This window comes from Scleropages formosus, chromosome 13, assembly GCF_900964775.1.
Source record: "Scleropages formosus chromosome 13, fSclFor1.1, whole genome shotgun sequence".
Taxonomy (NCBI): Eukaryota; Metazoa; Chordata; class Actinopteri; order Osteoglossiformes; family Osteoglossidae; genus Scleropages; species Scleropages formosus.
This window is the reverse complement of record NC_041818.1, coordinates 21848729-21867792: the sequence shown is the minus strand read 5'-3', so window position 1 is coordinate 21867792 and position 19064 is coordinate 21848729. Positions and strand designations below refer to the sequence as shown.

General features: G+C 46.0%; 2 protein-coding genes across 2 annotated transcripts in view; one reads left to right on the top strand and one right to left on the bottom strand.

Moving 5' to 3' along the window:
• Positions 1 to 2432: 2432 nt before the first annotated feature.
• On the top strand, positions 2433 to 14421 carry LOC108922965 (insulin receptor substrate 2-B-like). Its single transcript, XM_029257556.1, has 3 exons — positions 2433 to 3265; positions 3443 to 5983; positions 11927 to 14421. The coding sequence occupies exons 1-3, from the start codon at positions 2716 to 2718 to the stop codon at positions 11929 to 11931; spliced, it is 3096 nt and encodes a 1031-aa protein (XP_029113389.1). The 5' UTR covers positions 2433 to 2715; the 3' UTR covers positions 11932 to 14421.
• A 3095-nt stretch (positions 14422 to 17516) lies between these two features.
• The window catches only part of col4a5 (collagen, type IV, alpha 5 (Alport syndrome)), a 37068-nt gene continuing 35520 nt past the window's right edge, over positions 17517 to 19064 (bottom strand). The window contains exons 49-50 of the mRNA XM_018733622.2: positions 18774 to 18946; positions 17517 to 17805 (exon numbers count right to left, since the gene is read on the bottom strand). Of these exons, the coding sequence (XP_018589138.1) occupies positions 17724 to 17805; positions 18774 to 18946 (255 nt within the window). The 3' untranslated portion in view covers positions 17517 to 17723. The remainder of the gene's footprint in view (positions 17806 to 18773; positions 18947 to 19064) is intronic.

The window sequence follows — 19064 nt, the reverse complement described above, 5'->3', positions numbered from 1 at the left end:
AAAGCAATTTACTTTCACAATTTTTTATTTTTAAAATTGAATATGACAACCTTAAAAACTAAGCTTTTATTATCTTGACTTACAGAGGCTCAAAAGTGTGATATTTGGACACACAGATACTTGCGATTGCGAAAAATATTAATACATACATAACTCATATTAAAATTGTATCTAAATAGGAAAATTATGTGTACGTGTAAATACTATTTAAAATAGGTCCGCATGATCACTGGAGGTGTGCGAAGTTCCTTCCTGCTTCAAACGCTCCACCATCATCCCCATCCCAAAGAAACCCAAAATCACAGGACTTAATGACTACAGACCTGTCGCCTTAACGTCTGTGGTCATGAAGTCACTTGAAAAACTGGTGTTGGACTACCTGAAGGACATCACTGGACCCTTGCTGGACCCCCTGCAGTTTGCTTATCGAGCAAACAGGTCTGTGGATGATGCAGTCAACATGGGACTGCACTACATCCTGCAACATCAGGACAAACCAGGGACTTATGTGAGGATCCTGTTCGTGGACTTCAGCTCAGCCTTCAACACCATCATCCCACACCTCCTCCTGTCCAAATTAACCCAACTCTCTGTGCCCACCTCCATCTGTCGGTGGATCACCAACTTTCTGACAGACAGGCAGCAAATAGTGAGGCTGGGAAAATTCTCATCCAAAACTCGCACAATCAGTACTGGAGCCCCCCAGGGATGTGTGCTCTCCCCACTGCTCTTCTCCCTGTACACCAACGACTGTACCGCAAAAGACCCCTCTGTCAAACTCCTGAAGTTTGCAGACGACACCACACTCATCGGCCTCATCCGGGATGGCGATGAGTCTGCTTACAGACAGGAGGTCCAAGAGCTGGCTGTCTGGTGCAGTCATAACAACCTGGAGCTGAACACGCTCAAAACAGTGGAGATGATCGTAGACTTCAGGAGAAACACCTCAGCATTATCCCCACTCACCATCATGAACAGCACTGTGGCAACAGTGGAGTCATTCAGGTTCCTGAGCACCACTATCTCACAGGACCTGAAGTGGGAGTTCCACATAGACTCCATTGTGAAGAAGGCCCAGCAGAGGTTGTACTTCCTTCACCAACTGAGGAAGTTCAACCTGCCACAGGAGCTACTGCTGCAATTCTACTCCGCAGTCATCGAGTCCGTCCTCTGCACCTCTATAACTGTCTGGTTCGGCTCAGCTACGAAGTCAGACATCAGAAGACTGCAGCGGATAGTTCGGACCGCTGGAAGAATCATCGGCACATCCCCCCCAGCTCTCCAAGAACTGCACTCGTCCAGAGTCAGTAAAAGGGCTGGCAAAATCATCCTAGACCCCTCACATCCAGGCCACTTCCTCTTCGAACCCTTGCCATCTGGCCGGCACTACAGAGCACTGTGCACCAGGACAGCCAGGCATAAGAAAAGTTTCTTTCCTCAGGCCATCTACCTCATGAACACCTAAATCTCTCCCCTAGAGAGTAAACCGTGCAATGCATAATGCTATTTATATTTATAACTATTTATCACATATCTCTTACTCACACTCCCTTGCATTTGTATCTAGTGACTATTTTTGTATATTGGGTACTTTATATTTTTAAATATTTTTTATCCCTTGCTCACATACTCTATCTTCTCACCTGTCTTGTCACTGTCATTCTGTCTGTGCTGTGGTAGTTCCTGTCACCAAGACAAATTCCTTGTATGTGCGAACATACTTGGCAATAAAGCTCATTCTGATTCTGATTCTGATCAGACTGATGTACACAAATTCTGAACGTTATCTAGAATCGATCCATTACACGCTAATTTGCAAACATTACTGTAACTGTATTTATCCTGACACTGAGGTCAAATTAAAAATAATAAAAGAGTATCACACAAACGCAACAGAACCATGTCTAATTATGATAATTTTTTCATAAGATAGCGGAATCAATTAGCTTTAACGCGTCGTGCCATCCGTAATATATTTCTAAACCTTACCTAACAGTTTTACAACAGACCGGATACTATTAATATATCATCATAAGTTTTTTATTAACAGAGAAGGCAAATTCAGCAATATGAATGAAGTAATACTGCACAGTTACGATCAGTTACTTACTGTCTACCTGTAGGATCAATAACCAGCACAGTGCTTCACGCGATTGGATGGCAGATTGTTGATTACCACCAAGCCGCCCCGCCCCCCTTTTTTACATACGTGAAACTCCGACTAATGCCATTGCTCGACGGTATTGACGTACACAAATACTCATCTATTATTGGACCACTTCATTGTCAGTCATTGAAAAGTGACTTTGAGCTCCAATAGCGTGGCGGGCGACACGGGAATCACGTGTTGTTTTCGCTCTGCTCTGTGGCGATGTGTACGGAAAGGGGGGCGAGTGGCGGGTAGCTGGTAGCTAGCAGGCTAGCTAGCTTAGCTCAGCTCATCGGGACGGGCTAGTTGCGGTGATGTAGCTGGATTGTGGTTTTTTTTTTTTTTTTCCCCCCCTCTCCTCCCCCCCCTTTCCTGTGGAGCCTCCGCTGGCTCTCCGTCCGTGTTCCGGAAAGGGCGCTTGAGCCTGGAGAAACGCTGGAAATTGGCTTTCTTTTCAGGCTGTGAGGACGAGCGCGGAATTACAGCTTCCTCAACAAGAATGGGGTCTCGGTCCGCGCGGCGGAGGGAAAGTGACCTTTGAGTGGCGCGCGCGCGCGCGCGCGCTCATGGACGGCTGGGGGAGTTACCAGCAGGAAAGCGGCGGCGCGGTGCTCATGCTGGAGCGGCAGCAGCGCGCGCTCGGCGCCAAAACGGCGGCGGTGACGACGACGACGACGACGGCGGCGGCGGGAGACGTCGCGTCCACCGGGGAGCCCCCCGCGTCTCGCCTTCACCAGCACCCGCCGCCCTCGTACCACCACCACCTCCAGCTTCACCACTTCCACCACCATCACCACCTCCTCCTCCACCATCACCACCACCACCACCACGGCCTCCAGCCGCAGGAGCCCTGTCCCGGGGACACGGCGGCCACGGCCCCGGCGGCGGGGAGAAGGGCGTCCTGCTCCGGCGGAGGCCAGCAGCAGCAGCAGCTCCAGGAGGAGGGCGCTGCTCCGGACGGAGCCGACGACATTCGCAAATGCGGCTACCTGAGGAAGCAGAAGCACGGCCACAAGCGCTTCTTTGTGCTGAGGGCCGCCAGCCGCCTGGGCCCCAGTCGCCTCGAGTACTACGACAGCGAGAAGAAATTTCGGAACAGCCTCCGCTGCGCCTCAGGTGCGTCCGCCTCTTCCTCCTCTGCCGCCGCCGCCGCCGCCTCCTCCGCCTCGTGCTCCCCCCCCAAGCGCGTGATCTACCTGTACCAGTGCTTCACTGTAAACAAAAGGGCGGACTCGAAGAACAAATACCTCATTGCGCTGTACACGAAGGACGACTACTTCCCCATCGTGGCAGAGGGCGAGCGCGAGCAGGACGAGTGGTACCAGGCCCTGAGCGACCTCATGAGCGAGGGCAGGAGGGCTCAGCTGGACGCCGACGAGCTGGAGGACGCGTATGGGGCCGTGTCCCCCGGAACCGTCTTCAAGGAGGTGTGGCAGGTGCACGTGAAGCCCAAAGGCCTGGGCCAGACCAAAAACCTGACCGGCGTGTACCGCCTGTGCCTCACCGCCAAGACCCTGCACCTGGTGAAGCTGAACTCGGAGACGCCCTGCGTGAACCTGCAGCTGATGAACATCCGCCGCTGCGGTCACTCGGAGAGCTTCTTCTTCATCGAGGTGGGCCGCTCCTCCTCCACCGGGCCTGGAGAGATCTGGATGCAGGTGGACGACTCGGTGGTGGCCCAGAGCATGCACGAGACCATTCTGGAGACGATGAAGGCGCTGAAGGCCTTTGCCGAGTTCAGGCCGCGGAGCAAAAGCCAGTCGTCGGGCTGTAACCCCGTGGCGTTCATCACCACCCGCAGGCACTTGGGCAACCTCCCTCCCAGCCAGACGGGGCTGCAGCGCCGCTCTCGCACCGAGAGCGCGACGGGCACCCCGCCCAGCTGCAAGGGCAGCGGCGCCGGCGCCTACCGCTTCCGTACCTCCAGCGAAGGTGAGGGCACCATGAACCGGCCCTTCCGCTCAGCAGCCAGTGGCCTGGTCCACCTCGGCACGGGCCGCGCCAGCCTGAGCCGGCAGGACACCGGTGGACGTTACTCTCGGGCCCCGTCCGGTTCCTCTTATCACGTGCGTTCCGCTTCGCTCCCCGTCTCCCGCTTCTCATACGCCACTAGCCCGGTCAGCGTGTCCAGCAGCAGCGGCCATGGCTCCGCCTCAGACACACTCACGCGGCCCTCCAGCGCTTCCCTTTGTGGCTCCCCGAGCGACGGTGGCTTTAACTCCTCGGATGAGTATGGCTCCAGCCCCGGGGACCTCCGTTACATCCGAGTGCGGAGTAGCACCCCAGACTCCATCGGTAACACACCACCTATTTGTGAAGAAACCTGTCTGAGGGACTACATGTGCATGAGTCGGCATCGGGACATATGGGGCAGCTCTGAGCCCCAGCAGGATGAGAGCTGCGACGAGGAAAAGGCCTTTTGGAAACGGATGCACTTGTCCTCCAGGCCAGTAGGTGGCAGCACTGGTGTTACTGTGTACCAGAAGATGACCCAAACCACCTCTTCGCTGGATGAGTCAGTGACAGGCTTTGGCTCTTGCTCTGACCAGTACTGTGAAGTCAAGCCCTCTCTCTGCACTGACCAGCAAGACATCCCCTCCAGGGGAGAAGGCTACATGGCTATGATGCCTGGTGTTGTACACTCAAGGGATGATGACTACATGCTCATGCAACCCAGTGTACGACACCCCGCTAGCTCCCCACAACAGATGGACCCGTGGGGCTACATGATGATGCTTCCCAATGACATGGACCACCTGCAGAGTGGTGAGTACACGGACGTCTCCCAGAGCTGTTTGCCTGCATGTGGCCAGCGCTTCAGCAGAGGCTGTCACACGCAGACCCCACCTGAGAGCCCCAGGCCCTATAGCCCGTACTTCTCTCTCCCGCGATCCTACAAGGCTCCTGTCCGGGAGAGCCGTGAGCGTGAGGACTACGTTCCCATGAGCTCTCCTTCCAAAGCGGCGCACCCCTCTGCTGTACTGCAGGCCTCCCACGAATGTACTGAGCGGTCCTGTTCAGACCAGCGGGTGCTGAGGCCCAGCCGCCTCCCACTGGGTACGTATGACTTCCACGAACCTTCCAGAGGAAGGAGGGCAGGGCAGGTCCCGTCGAGCCCAGGGGAGTACATTAACATCGAGTTGAGAGACCGCCCCGCTGAGAGCTCCCTCTTCTTGCCGGGTTCCTCTGGGGACGACTACATGACTCTGGAGACAGACAGCCAGCGACCCAAGGTGCGGTCTCCGCGGCCTTCGTTGGTAGCCCCCTGGAATCCCCCGAGCTACATACGACCCCAGACCGGGGCCAGTGGCATTCCAGCTGATAGCTATGTGAACGCTGGCGTGAGCTTTGGCGCAGGCGCACGGAGTCCGTCGGGAGTTCTTCGTCAGCTGTGTGCGATGGAGCGCGAGGAACCCCAGAGCAGACGCAGACGCAATTCCGACACTTTCTCATCAACCTCACCCGAGAGCCACACCCTGACTCCCACCAGTCCCTACTCATCAGATGGTGCCAAGTTACTGGGCTCCGCCCCCTTTGATGGCACATGGTTGCATACCGAGGGTATGGCCTCCCCTGGCTCTGCCGCCTTACCCGTTCCCGCTGACGTAACCCGTGGCCTTCCCGGACACACGTGCCGAAATGCTGCTACCGCTACTACCCAACACAATGGCATCAACTACATCGCGTTGGACCTCAGAGATGGCCCGTGGGCCAGCCATGCTGTCGACCCACCAGTCCCTGCGACGACTCCCACTCCTCTTCCTCTCCCAGAGAATGGGGCCTACGCCAGTCTAGACTTCTCCACCGCCGACAGGCTGACTTCTGCCTCACAAGGTTGGTGATGTTTTGGTCATTTCTGTAGTCATTCTGTTTTCTGTCCTCATTGTTGTCTAGTTGATTTTCAGCTACAAGACCGAGAGCTGCATCACAGATGTGAGAGAAGTTAATAAGATTTAGTGTGTGTAACTTCATAAAGAAATTTTTTCCTTCCAACCACTTTTGAAAGTATTATACGGGTTGGTGGTTGTGTTGCGCATCGTAATCTCAGTGCTGAATAGTATGTTGCTGTTAGTTTTGTAAATGCTGTTAGGTGTGGCATTTGTTGGGAGTGTTGATGGGTAACCTAACAGACCTTTTCTCAGATGCTGTAGCAACTTCCTGTGTGTGTACTCCTGACCTGCCTGCAGACTTTACCATCACATGGTAGAGGCTAAATGGTTGAAGAGCTTGCACCTGGGGCAGTCATGCAGCCCTCAGAGAGCAGGATGGTGATGAAGAGTAATGCTTGTCACCGTTGTAGCCAGGCAATGAACTGCTAAACACTGTGTTTATATCAGCACAATATGGAATCTGTCTCTTTTACAGGGATTCCCTTCACAAACTGTTGTATTTTTCTAGGAATTGTCAAATTGTATTTTTTTAATCTCTATTAAAAAGTCAGTGCTTCTATGACTTCTTTCAATGTGGCACATGTTGATACTGATTGATGCTCTTCATCAGATGAGTCCTTGTCATTTGCAGAGAACTGATTTGTAAGCTGTTGTCTGTCCCAAGTATTGCTGATCTAGGGGTGAGATAAGGTCATAAACTATTCAATCCCCAGTTGTTCGTCCATATATAAGACTCCGCTGAAAACCTGGTATGGTACATCTATGGTACACTTAGCCCTGTTACTGCATTATTTCCATTACTTCCATTGAGCAGTAGCCTGCAGGAATAATGGCACTTGGAATCCCTCAGTTTCAGTTGTTTTGTGTCAGGGCCAGACACTGTGGGGGGGGGGGGGGGGGGGTGTTGGCTGTGGGGAGCCATGCAGTATATTATTTTTCCTTTTGTCTGTTGTTTAACCCACCTTTGCTTTGCTCCTCGTACTCCCACACCTCTCTTTGCAGGCGCTCCATATCTCCCACCCCTCCCTCTGCCTACACCTCCACCCCCCACTCCCCCAATCCCCGTCTGTCTGCGCTTGTCTGGTTTCGCGCCTCTTGCATGAGAGTGTGCTTGGTGGAGTGAAAACGAGGTGAAAGTCAGTCGGTGTTCACAGCAACCTCCGTCTGACTCATTTGTTTATCGATGAGCTAAAGCAGAAATGGAGGGTATGCGTGTGCGGTGTTGTGTGTTCGACTGCGTTTGTGCGCTGGTGGAGTCATTTGGGGATCTCGCAACAGGCCCAGCAGGAGATGCAGTCTCACTATCACAGCAGCCTGCGATTTTTAGCATCGCCACTGCCATCGGGTGATTCACGCTACTAATCGCAGTTCTTTCAACAGACTTGGTAACCCTGGCAGCAAAGAGACTTTGGTCTTTTCTGTTTTCTAGCTAGCTGTCTGTGCTTTGAGGTTAACATGAACAGCAGTGATGTAACAGTGTTTTACAGTAAAGAGCCTCAGTGACTCAGTGTGTGGCTTTGTTTGGATCTGCTTTGTGTTCCTTGTCCACACCAGCCGTAAGTGTCCTAAAGGCACCTGGAAATGGGCTGTTGGAAGTATATATTCAGCTCTCCATGTTCTGTCTTCAGTAGTAAGCAAATTCACTACTAGGGCATTAACTTTAACCACAACAATGTTTTCAGCTGCTCTTCAATACCTTACAGTTCATTTATTTAGCTGACGTTTTTCTCCAGAGCAACCTACTGTGTTGGACAGATCGTTCCAAATAGCTTATTTACACAGCTCAGCAAGTTTTACTGGTGTAAATTCAAGGTTAAGTATGTTGCTCAAAGGTACTACTGTAGAAAGTGGGACTGGAACCTGGGTCCCTTGAGTGGAATGCAGGTTTAACCACCGTGCTGCCTGCTGTCACTTTCAAATTTGAAGGGGTCCCCTTTTTACAAACTTAATTCACGGAGAGTCCTGGTTCATTGCGTAAAGCTTTAGCCAATTCTGACACAGAGTGGGCCGGAGGCTCGTCATCAGTTCTACAGTATTATTCTGTTCTGTTCTTCTATTTTGTAGCTACTTGTTTCGTATGTACTGGCACCAGCAGTGGTTTTGAACTGTCGCTGTACTTTGACAATTGTCTGTATTTGTCTTTGTTGGTGAGAGGCACTTCTGTTTACTCCGAATTATACGTTGCTTCGGTGGAAAGTGTCTGCTAAATGAATGTATAATGTCAATGTCAGCAGCATGACAGCTCTTTTTTTTTTTTTTTGGATGAGAACAGCAGTGGACTCTTTCTCAGTCGCTCCCTACTTCTCTCCGTCTCAGAGACCGCCTAGCAAACAGTCACCTCTCTGGATGTCTCATGCACACACCTGCATGTTCTGAGTTGCCCGGTTAGGTTTTTATGACCCGTTCTAAATAAGAAGACATGGCAAAGAATGCTGCCTAGAGCAGGGTGTTGACAAACTTATGATGGCAGTTACTATTTGTGATCGCCATCTGTCAGCAGTTGGAAGAAGCTTTGCTGTGCTCTTTGAATTGTATGCTATTTATAAAAATACAAAAAACTTTACTTGAAAGTTTGTAAGGAGAAGACCAACTATTTTAAAGTGAAAACTTATACCTAGTTAATGTAAATGAAGCCAGTTCAAACTCCTGAATGAAATGTATCACTTTTTGATGTCCTTCCAAATGCTTGTTTCTTTTAAGGGCAACAGGTGATGTAGTGGTAGGCTTGTAGGTGGTGTCCTGCTGTTCTAACCTTGAAACTTGTAAATATTTTTGTGTGATAAACCCAGGCAAGTTTTTGTTATGGTGAAATCCCAGAGAGAGAGAGGTTTGGTGTTGATTAAAATATCGATTTGTCCATGTGTATCCATTTATATTCATGTTAGCTGCACATTTCCCCATGCACCAGGGTAATGGTGGTAGAGTGATGGCTCTGCCTTTCTTGCTGTCTGACCATAGGTAGCTAGGTTAGAGTTTCTGCCCTTGTTTAAGGAAAGAATAATGCAAGCACAAATAAGAGCATTATTTGTAGAAATGTTTTTGTTGTGGGCAGATTGTTTGGATCAACAGTCTTTGACAGTACTCCTGCTTCTTTTCCTGTGTTGTAGTTGCTGTCTGTATATCGCTCTCAGGCTCTGTGCTCATTGTTTGCAAGTTCTTTCATTGCAGGGCAGGTGAGAGGCCTGTTGAGATGAACATCCTGTGTTCTGCCCAGAGGGGCTAAGCTTCAAGACTTGAGCTGTGGGTCTGCAGGGTAGGGCGGAGTATCTGTTTTTTACAGAGTTGAAAATAGCATCGTTTCTCCAGTGCCTGTCAGAACCTGTAGAGTCTGGAGAAGTTACTGATGAATAGCTGTCTGCACCATGTGAGTGATATCCTCATGCACAGCTGAGCTGGGAGGGTTGAGCAAGGACCACCTTGGAGCTTAGCGTTGGACGTCAGCTTTGCCTAGGTCTTGTAAAGGTCTAAAATAAGGTGGCTTCAGCCTCAAAAAAATTGTTTTGGTTTTGTGCAACTGCGTTTTTTTGTGTATTTTGTAGTTGTATAGTATATCTGTGTGGTGTCCAGCTATGTGTGTATGCATATTGGTAATACAGTATTTATCTATCTTAATTGTGATTTTTAGTCATTGTTCTGGATATGCTCTCTATTGACAGTATCTGTAAATACCTCATCTAAACACGAACTGTAATTTGCATTTAAACTGGAAAACTTCAAATCTTTACCTGTTCCATCCCTTACCTCATTGCATGGTTTTGTGTCTTTTTTGGGCTTTGAGCATTGTGGTGATAGGGAGGCAATTGATGAGTCTCGGATGTCTCCTAGGGACCACAGCTCTGCTTCGCAACCCCCTGCAGCAGAGATGATCTGCCAACATTGAAAGGAACCATATGCGTAAGGACATCAGTTCCATCTTCTGTTTGTGGAACTCCAATAGATGCCTTTAGGATGTATTGTATCTGCTCTCCTTGGGACTAAGTACACACCTGAGGACAGCAGCAGTTCCTACATCTCACTTTCAGCCTTAGTTTGCTGCAGGTTCTTTTTCCTTCATAATCCAGAGAGCTTTCCACAGAGCCTTCACACAACAGGTCACCCTCAGTAACTACATATTACACGTGTTCTTTTCAGTTTAGCGCATTTAGATGGTACTGCTGGTGTTAAATTAATACATCACAAGCTCATGCAAGACATCACGTACAGTATATGAGCAACAGTGAATAAATGTATCCAGTGACCCACATTAGTTTTGACCCTGTGCCTTAACTAATCACTGCAATTACCAATCCTTTGTGAGCTTTATTGCTTTATACATTTAGTAATTGTGTGTTGGTCTCAACCTAAAGGTTTCAGTGTTGCCGTGGACCCTAATAAAGGGAGTACAGCAGAATCTCTGGGGATGTAAAGCAAAAAAACTCGGAATAGAGGAGTTAGAGCAAGTCGCCCCCCCGAGCAGAACTGTAGACTTGCCAGAGTTAGGAGGTACAGGGCCCTTGGTGTGGGCTGCCAGAAGGGACGGAGCACTAAGCCATTAAAGAGAGAGAATCCTGTTAACAGGGCAGCAGCTGGGGCTCCGTGTCACCTGGAGTACTATTGGTAGGGTGTGTGGGCCTGACTGATGAGGTGAGCCGCCCCTGTCCTCCTGGTAAGTACAGAGCACTTAGCCAGCTGTTTAACTTTTAGTCCAGTTGAAGAGGCTTTAAACTCTGTTATGTTAAATTGGTGGTGGTGGAGGAGGACGACACGGAGATGCATTCGTAAGATGATGACTCCTGATACAAGTACTTGCTCTTCAGGGAGGAGATGAGAAGTATAAATCAGCTTTGAAAAGTTATTTAAAACTGTCCGCCAGGACAGGAGCTAAGGAGTTGTAGGTATGAACAGGTTTCTGTTTTCCTCCTCATGCAATATTAGTGTGGCCCTCCCTACTTTAGGTAGTTTCTTTTGGACCTCTTTGTAAATATCTGCGGTCAGTTTAATGGTTTTGCGAGTAGAATAAGATTTACAAAAATTGGTTTAGTGGCTCTGAGGCATTGTTTGCCAAATTCAGTTGATGCAAATTTGAATGACATAAACAGTTCAGATGTTTTCAGTGTATTTTTGTTTAAATGGGGTAGAATTCACCTCTACTTCAGCCTGTGGCTGATTACAGCTGATAGTTTAGCAGTTAGGCACCACCTGTTCAAATAATTGCTTGGCTCCAGTTCTTTAGGCCACTGTTTTTCAACCCACATCCTGGCGGACCACTGTGTATTCCAGTTTTGATTGAGATCTTATTGAATATGGAGTTGTAGAACTATTCAGGTAATTATTTACTGAATGCATTGGTCTAAATGGTAAGATACATTTGTGTTCAGCGATGTCTGTATTAGTATTTTTTTTTTTTTTTAATTTGGATTTTGCTTTTTCTGATGCTAAGTTTAGAAGTACAGTAGTCGTTATTTCAGTTAATTTATTATATGCTTATTTTTTTCTTGAGCTTGGGCACTGATTAGATCAGATTAGTTTCAATGCTAATTTGTTCCATTTTGAGGTCCAATACTATTTATGTGGTGTGTAGTGAGAAAAATGAAACCTTGTACTGGTGCAAACATACTTGTGACAGCTTTCCTAGACCAACATCCTTTTGTTGCATAGTTTGAATCATCCAGTTAAATCACGGCAAATTAAGCACTGTCCTGGGGGGAAGGCACGTACAGGAGTTCAACAGGACCAGGGTTAAAAACCAGTGCTTTAAACACCCTGTTTTAATCAGTGCTCACTGATTTGAAGGCTCTCTGCACTTAATGATACGTTATTAGCATTTCACAAGTGTCTGTGTGAGTCTGCACAAGAAAACCCCATCAGAGTGTGACTGACCCTTTGTTTCCCTTTCCTTCCTCTGTAGACTGAAGATGGGCACTGAAGTATCCTGAGCTCCCCACCATTCATCTGGTGTGGGAGGGTTGCCCGCCTTGCCTTCCCAGTTGCCCAACCCTTGTCAGAAGCCCTCTGCTGCTGAGAGGTATGAGAAGAAGCCCCTGGGACAAACACGACTGGTTTGATTTGGAGCTACTTTCAGCGCAGCACTTCAGCACTGGTACACTTGAACCAGTGATATATTTTTTATTTCTTTGGTAAAGGTGAGTCCCGATGAGGGCTCTGCTGTGTGGCCTAGATGAGGCTGCGGTTGTGGAATTTTTAAAATTTTTTTAATTTGTTCATTTTTGTTTGCTCAAACAAAGCCAACAAGACTGAACTGCAAGGCCATTTTGGACTGTGTACTGACATGAGTATGTTTTATTTCATATTTATTGCTACATTTGTTACAGGTATGTTTTAATCATGTTTTTATTGCTCTGAGGTACAATGAAGCTGCTGTATTCATGGTATGGTATGGCATGATACCTCGTGCAGTTCTGGTACGCACAGCCCCCATACTGTACTGGCCTCCGGTGGAGTTCTTATGACCCACCTCACACCTGGGCCCAGCTGCATATCCCTGATTTTCCTCCAGGGGTCAGTGTTGCAGGCCCTCCCACAATTAAGTGATCATATGCCTTTCCCCCACTTCTTACATTTTAAAAAAAATCCTTAAAAAACACTTAAATTAGCACAATAGACTGTTAGTAGAACCAACAACTGGCAGAAAACAGATACAGAAAATCCATGCTCTTGTGATAATGGCCTGAAATGGACTAGAAACCATATCCAAAGAGAGATACTTTAGTTATTTTTAGTTAATAATTTGAAAGAAGCATAAAATTCTTTGTGTGGCTTTTCACACAAATGTCATCCTGAGAATTTGAACTGAAATATTGGCTGTGTGTCAAGGTACTTTGGCTAAGCGGGAGAGATCTTTCTGTCTGGCCTACAGGCCTGTACGATCCGAGAGGACATCAACATCGTCTTATTTCAGTGCGCATTTGATAAAATTTTTCCTGTCCAGTTTTTCTGCCATTCTATTATGCATATGCCAGTATTAATAATGTGTTTTAGCGGCATTGCGCAAAAAGTATTAAACGTAGTCGTGGTATAAAAAAAATCCACATTGTTGGATGTTATTTTAATTTCGTGCCAAGTCCCACCAAATTTCTCGTACCAAAAGATCTGTTCTGGTAAGAAGTATTATTATCAAATATTGTTATATCTGGAAACACACATGCAAGAGTGTGTGAGTAAGGTAATGCCAGGGACAAACACTTGTTCCCTGTGTGTATTCAGTCTTGTATGATTTCTGTTATTGGTCAGACTGACCCTTGGAAGGTCATTGTGCAAAGTGTCTGAGTGGTTTTACAGTTTGTGAATTTAATAAGAGTTAAAGTATTTTCTTCCTGTCCAAATCTGTTTGACCACAAAATATATTGTGTCCCCTTTATCTACCGTTTGCAGATATTCTACCTTCTTACTCGCACTTAACAGAATATGCTGTAGATTTCATTGCTGGTGATGAGACACTTTTATCTAAATAGCACTTTCTTTCTACAGTGGAGGACACTGTCTTTAGTGGTTTACTTATATTGTCATTTGAAGTTTTAAGTTCTTTATTTCTTGTAAATGGTACATACATATTGGTATATAATGCTTTGAAAATTACCGTTTTTATTGTGTATTTCCTATTGAAAGTATTACCCTGAAATTCCCGAGAAAAATTGTCATTCCTTCGGAGAAAATATATGTGGGAGAGGTCAGTAGAAGAATCTGTGTCAAGCACCTGGCAATGTGTCTTTGCGTTGTTATCCTGTTTCACCTACAATGGGTGTTTAACAGAGGTCCTCGCTGCCAGCTTTCTGCCACACAGGGTTGGTTTACCATGGGCAGTTGGGATTTATATTTTTTATAATGGAAACACAGGGTAGAAATGGAGGGAGAAGACCTCTTCATACAGATCCACTCAGATAAAAGTGGTCCAAGGAAAGGGAAAGAGATCTCAGCGCTCTTTTCGAATTATGCTGCTGTTTAGCACTGAGTCATTTTGGGGAGACACTGCCAGGAGAGTGAATGGAGGCAAGAGGTGTGGCTGGGCTCTTTGTGGGGCCGTTTGGTGTAATGGTCAAATCCACTTTACTTACAGTCCAACACTCCTTACCTTTTTCTTTCCATTCAGTTACATGGATTTGTTTCTCATACACCCAAATGGGAAGGCAGAGTGAAATCTTAGACATTGTGGTATTTTCCCATGGTACATGGTGTTTGGTCCTCCTCAATCACAGTATTAATAACTAATAATTTGTGTGGTACAGAGAGTGAATGCTGTACACCTTTACGGTGCTGGCCTACTTCTCCAACTCCCCGAATGGAGTTCTGTTATCTGCTCTCCTTAGTTCACTCAGAGCTCATGTAGGCAGAAGCCTTTCGGTGAAATCGAAACAAGCAATTGACCAGTCGGCTGAAACCTCACGCAACGCAAAACGACAAAATGTGTCGTCTTTTCCTTTTTTTTTGGTTGCATCAATTGTCATTGTCTTTTCTTGAAATGTAAATAAAATGACAATAAAAGGATGTAGAAGTTATAATGTGAGATTATTTTTCGTTTGTGTTATTCCAGTCTGTCTTGAACGATCGGACTACCTTTTATGTGGAAATCCTTACACATTGCAAAAGGTAGCACCTATATTTGGGGATGACAGAACCCAAACTGAGGCTGCTGTTATACACCAAACTATCTCGCCAGTGGAGAGGGTTAGTCAGTTATCAACACTGCATGATCATGCTATCCTTAGTGTTGAAATTAATCCGTTTTTTTAATTTTATTCTATTTATTTCACTGATGCCTTAACTGATGCACTTCACATTGCTCATATTGCACATCTGACAATAATTCAGCCATTTATATACTAGCAGCATATTTTTAGAGGGCCAATTCGGGGTAACTCAAGGATAGTAATGCTGAAAAGGCATTCATATCATGTACCTTCAGATGGCTAGGCCGCAGCCTTTACCACAGTTCAGTCCACTGCCCCTTACCCTACAGGTATCTACTGTAGAGGGAGGCACTGTTAATCTTGCAGTGTTTAAATTGATCAGAAACCTCAGACTTAAGCTGGACATGGAACATAATTATGACTATTTGTTTCCATGGTCATTCTGTGTGTGTATGTGTTTGGAGTGTGGTTCGCTTCAGGGTTGCAGAGATTAGCTGGCTAGAGCCTAAGGAGGAGGATTCTTAAACTTGAGGAGAGAGGAAGCACTCGACTGACTCGAAAGAACAGCATCTTGGGAAAGGTTAGACATGTCTGGTGGTGTTGAAGGTGCATAAATAGACAAAGCAGTTATTGAATGTTAAGTAAAACTTGCATGTGGCCTCGGCTCAGATTGGTACCCGTTAACTGAGATCAGGAGGTAAAGACGGTGTAAACTGGCCTCAGTGGGTAAAGTTTTGTTGCAGGGCTAGAGCTCAAAGCTGGGAAAGTGACATTCCCTCCTGACAGCAGACTGAAGAATAGCAGCTGTTTACATCAATCTCGCACGTTGACGGGTTTTGACAATTAGGCAGCGCAGTTCAAAGAGGGAATTAAGGTAATACAGTTTTGCCCTTCTGATGATGATCAGCTGGGTTCTCCATTTCAGCAATGGTGAAATTCTGTTCTGTAATGAGCAGCTGGCCTTCAAAGAGTAATGTGAAATAAGGAGATGCTGGTGGAGGATTTATTAACCTCAAGTAAGTTTTCCAGGAAAAAGCCTTGTCATCCCTTTTTTATTTTTTTGAAGTAGAACTCCAGTGTTTCCTAATGCTTTTGAATAATGTGGCACAGGCAAATTCCATCAACGGCCAGGTGTCAAATGTGCTTCGACTAAGAGGATCCCTGTGGACCTGCACGTTGAGGAAGCAGGACAGCCAGTAAAGGACACAATCGGGAAACCAGCCAGAGCAAAGCTCGCCCTTCTCATATCCGTTAAAGGTCTTCATCACACCAATAGAGATCATATCAGGAGTAATGGAATGGATTTATACCACAAAACTTGAAGGTAAAATAAACTCTACTGAATGTAGGATTTTTGGAGGAAGGAGATTTTGCTTTAATTTGACTCCGCATCTACCTGTTCATTACTTTGTTTTGGTGGTAGTTTTCTACATTTTTATTTTTTGGAGGAAACAGACCCAACCCTATTCTCATCCTTCACCAAGAACCTACCTACAGACACACTACCATCGTACCCGTAATAAACGTCCCGCTTCAAGAAAGGCATTTGAGGAGAATCGAGAAAGCTGTCAGTTTTCAGAAGGAACACAAATAATACTGTAGCTAATAAGCAGTATTGTAAAGAAACTTAGTTGCATTAAGGAAATTGTGTGTTTGATTTTTCAGTACAATGTAGCATTACATATATGAATATATACAAATAAAGTATATATGGGGCAGCTGGTAGCATAGTCGTTAGAGGTGCTACTTATTGACCCAAACCATCATCTGAACACAGTAAACAGCACAGTATAAAATACAGCACATATGTCAGGTGATTGTCTGGCCAGTCAGTTTTAAACAAGACAGCATTCGACTTTATATTTCTTTATTTCAGCTTTTATAACAATGTGATGATTGATAATAAACATGAAAAACAGATTTTAAAATTAATACAGGTATGTGACCCTTGAACGAGTGAATTTTACAAAAGGTCATGATTCTCAGGGAACTCACTGGGCTCCTGCGGTTTGCTCACCTTACGAATGTGCCACGAACCACGCCAGCGGTGGGCAAGACCGAGGAAAGCGCAACGTACAAATCACTGACAACGTGGCTCCTCGTGTGTCCGTTAAAGTAAGGTCCACATCCACTGGGAAGCACATCGATGGAAGGTAATTCAGTTTCTCTAAAATTCAGGTCAATTGTCAGTTTTGTACAGTACAAGTTCATGGCTTCGTCAAGGGAAGCTGTTCTGTAAATTTCAGCATGAAAATCAGTAGTAGGTGAGGAAAGGTTAAAGACTTCCTGTTGCCAAATAAAGTTGGTTTCCTTTTATTATATATATTATATATAATATAAAATACTGTTTAATTTATCAAAAGCATACTTTGTACAGTATGAGTGAGCGAGTCAGAGCAGAACCCAGCAATTCAGTACCATTAGAGTTTGTTTTACACTAAAAACGAGTTTTACATAATATACACATTTTATTACTTACAAAATAGAAAGGACTATGGTTAAGAGTCTCGGATACAGCAGTGTTAGTACAGCCACAAGGAAACAAACGAAGGAAAGAAAGTAAGTGAATGGATTAAAAAATGCAGTCTCACTAATGAAGTTCTTCAGTGCATTTCCTCTCGTTGATGTTCAGACGTCAAAGTGCCGGTTTGGTAGCGTGGAGGCCATTCCGCTCCTCTGAAAACGCCAAAGGGCACTTTCCCCAAAAAATTGTACGAACGTCAGAATTTAAAAGGAATATTTCTTAGTTTTAAAAAAAAAAAAAAATCTCTCTAAGAAAGAGAAAATTAAAATGCACTTTTGTCACTCATCTGCCACAATGGCAACTTTTGTGTTTTTCTTTTTTTTTTTTTTGTTTTTTTTTTCTCATTTCTTTCTGAGGTACTTCTTGAAAAAGAAATGTCATTTTCAGTTTTGCAGCGTTGCACAGTAGCACCATGGAATTGAAATGGAAGACAATGCACCATTGAAGTTGCGCTCGCTGTCCGCATTTCGTTGCTGTGTCAGCTCGTCACCTGCCCTCCCCCCGGCCCCGCCCCCGTCGCCAGCGGCTCCACGCTGTTACGTCCTCTTCATGCACACTACGCAGCGGCTCACGCGTGTCAGCAAGTCCCCTGCTTTCAGAGTCTCTGCCTGGGGCTTCCTGCGGGAAACAAGTCATCGGATTGGGAGCAGAACTCACAACACAAGCTGGAAACTCCGCTCTTATCACCATGTATCAAGTGACATATTTACCCCTAATTTACAGTAATTTATCTTACTCTGCTGGTGAGTTATCAGTGTTAATTTATATACAATGATTCCTCACCTTGCAGACAGTGTGGAAGTCTGCAAAATTCACCACTAAGTCGTAATCAATGAAATGTTAATGATAGACATCCTTCAATTTATTTACAAGACAGGTTCTATAAAGTTCCTTAACAAAGCTACAATAAATCTTACTTTGGACAATAATTATTCTAGTATTTCATTAATTTTTAGCTAAAGGAAAACTGAATGAAAATAAGTGTTGTCCACACAAACTCCTATTCGATTCCCATCTTCACCATGTGACGCAAGCTAAATAATCTGGTTCAACGCTCCTATTCTGGCCGAGTGCACTTTACTGCCATCTACAGGCTGGGTGTGTAAACACAGGTTGCTTTCACTCCATGACAGACAAATTTTAAAAAATTAAATTACAGAAGAAAACACAATTAAAAAGTTAATTTGAAAATACCAATACATTCATCCATACAATTTCAATAACCACTTGTCCTGAGCAGGATTGCGGTGATCTGTACCGTATACTGAATGCATTGGCTGCTAGGCTGAGAGTGGTACATCCTGGACAGGACACCCAGCCATCACAGGGTCACCTGAGGATTGACCTCTTGCACCACCCAGGTGCTATGAGGCAGCAGGATTTCTCGCTGCAGCATCATGCCGCACCAAAAATATTCATATCTCTGAAAATTCAGAACTAATAGAAGGAGGCACTGTACACATAGAAGTGTGTATAAGAAAAATGCTTTCTTATACGTTCTTTATAATGTGCGAAATTATTTGAAAGCAACTAATACTCTCATCACAGAGCTGTTTCCATCTTAACAAACAGTCAGGCGTTCATACCTGAACATTTCTGAGCTATCTACGGTGGCGAGCCAGAAGCTGTAGGAGTTGGCGTAGTAATTACAGGTGCCCCGGCCATGGCACTCAATGAAGGGGGCCGAGCGGAACTCCTCCAGGCAGGAACCAGGGGATGCCAGGGCCTGACCGGAGCCCTCTGCCCCTGCGCTGGTGTGCTGGGGGTGAAACAGATGGAGGGACACTTGGGACACGTAGCTGACAGCTACCAGAACTAAATACTAGGCTGGGCATATTGGAAGGTACACAGTGGGCAAACTGAAGAGTTTGTTTAAA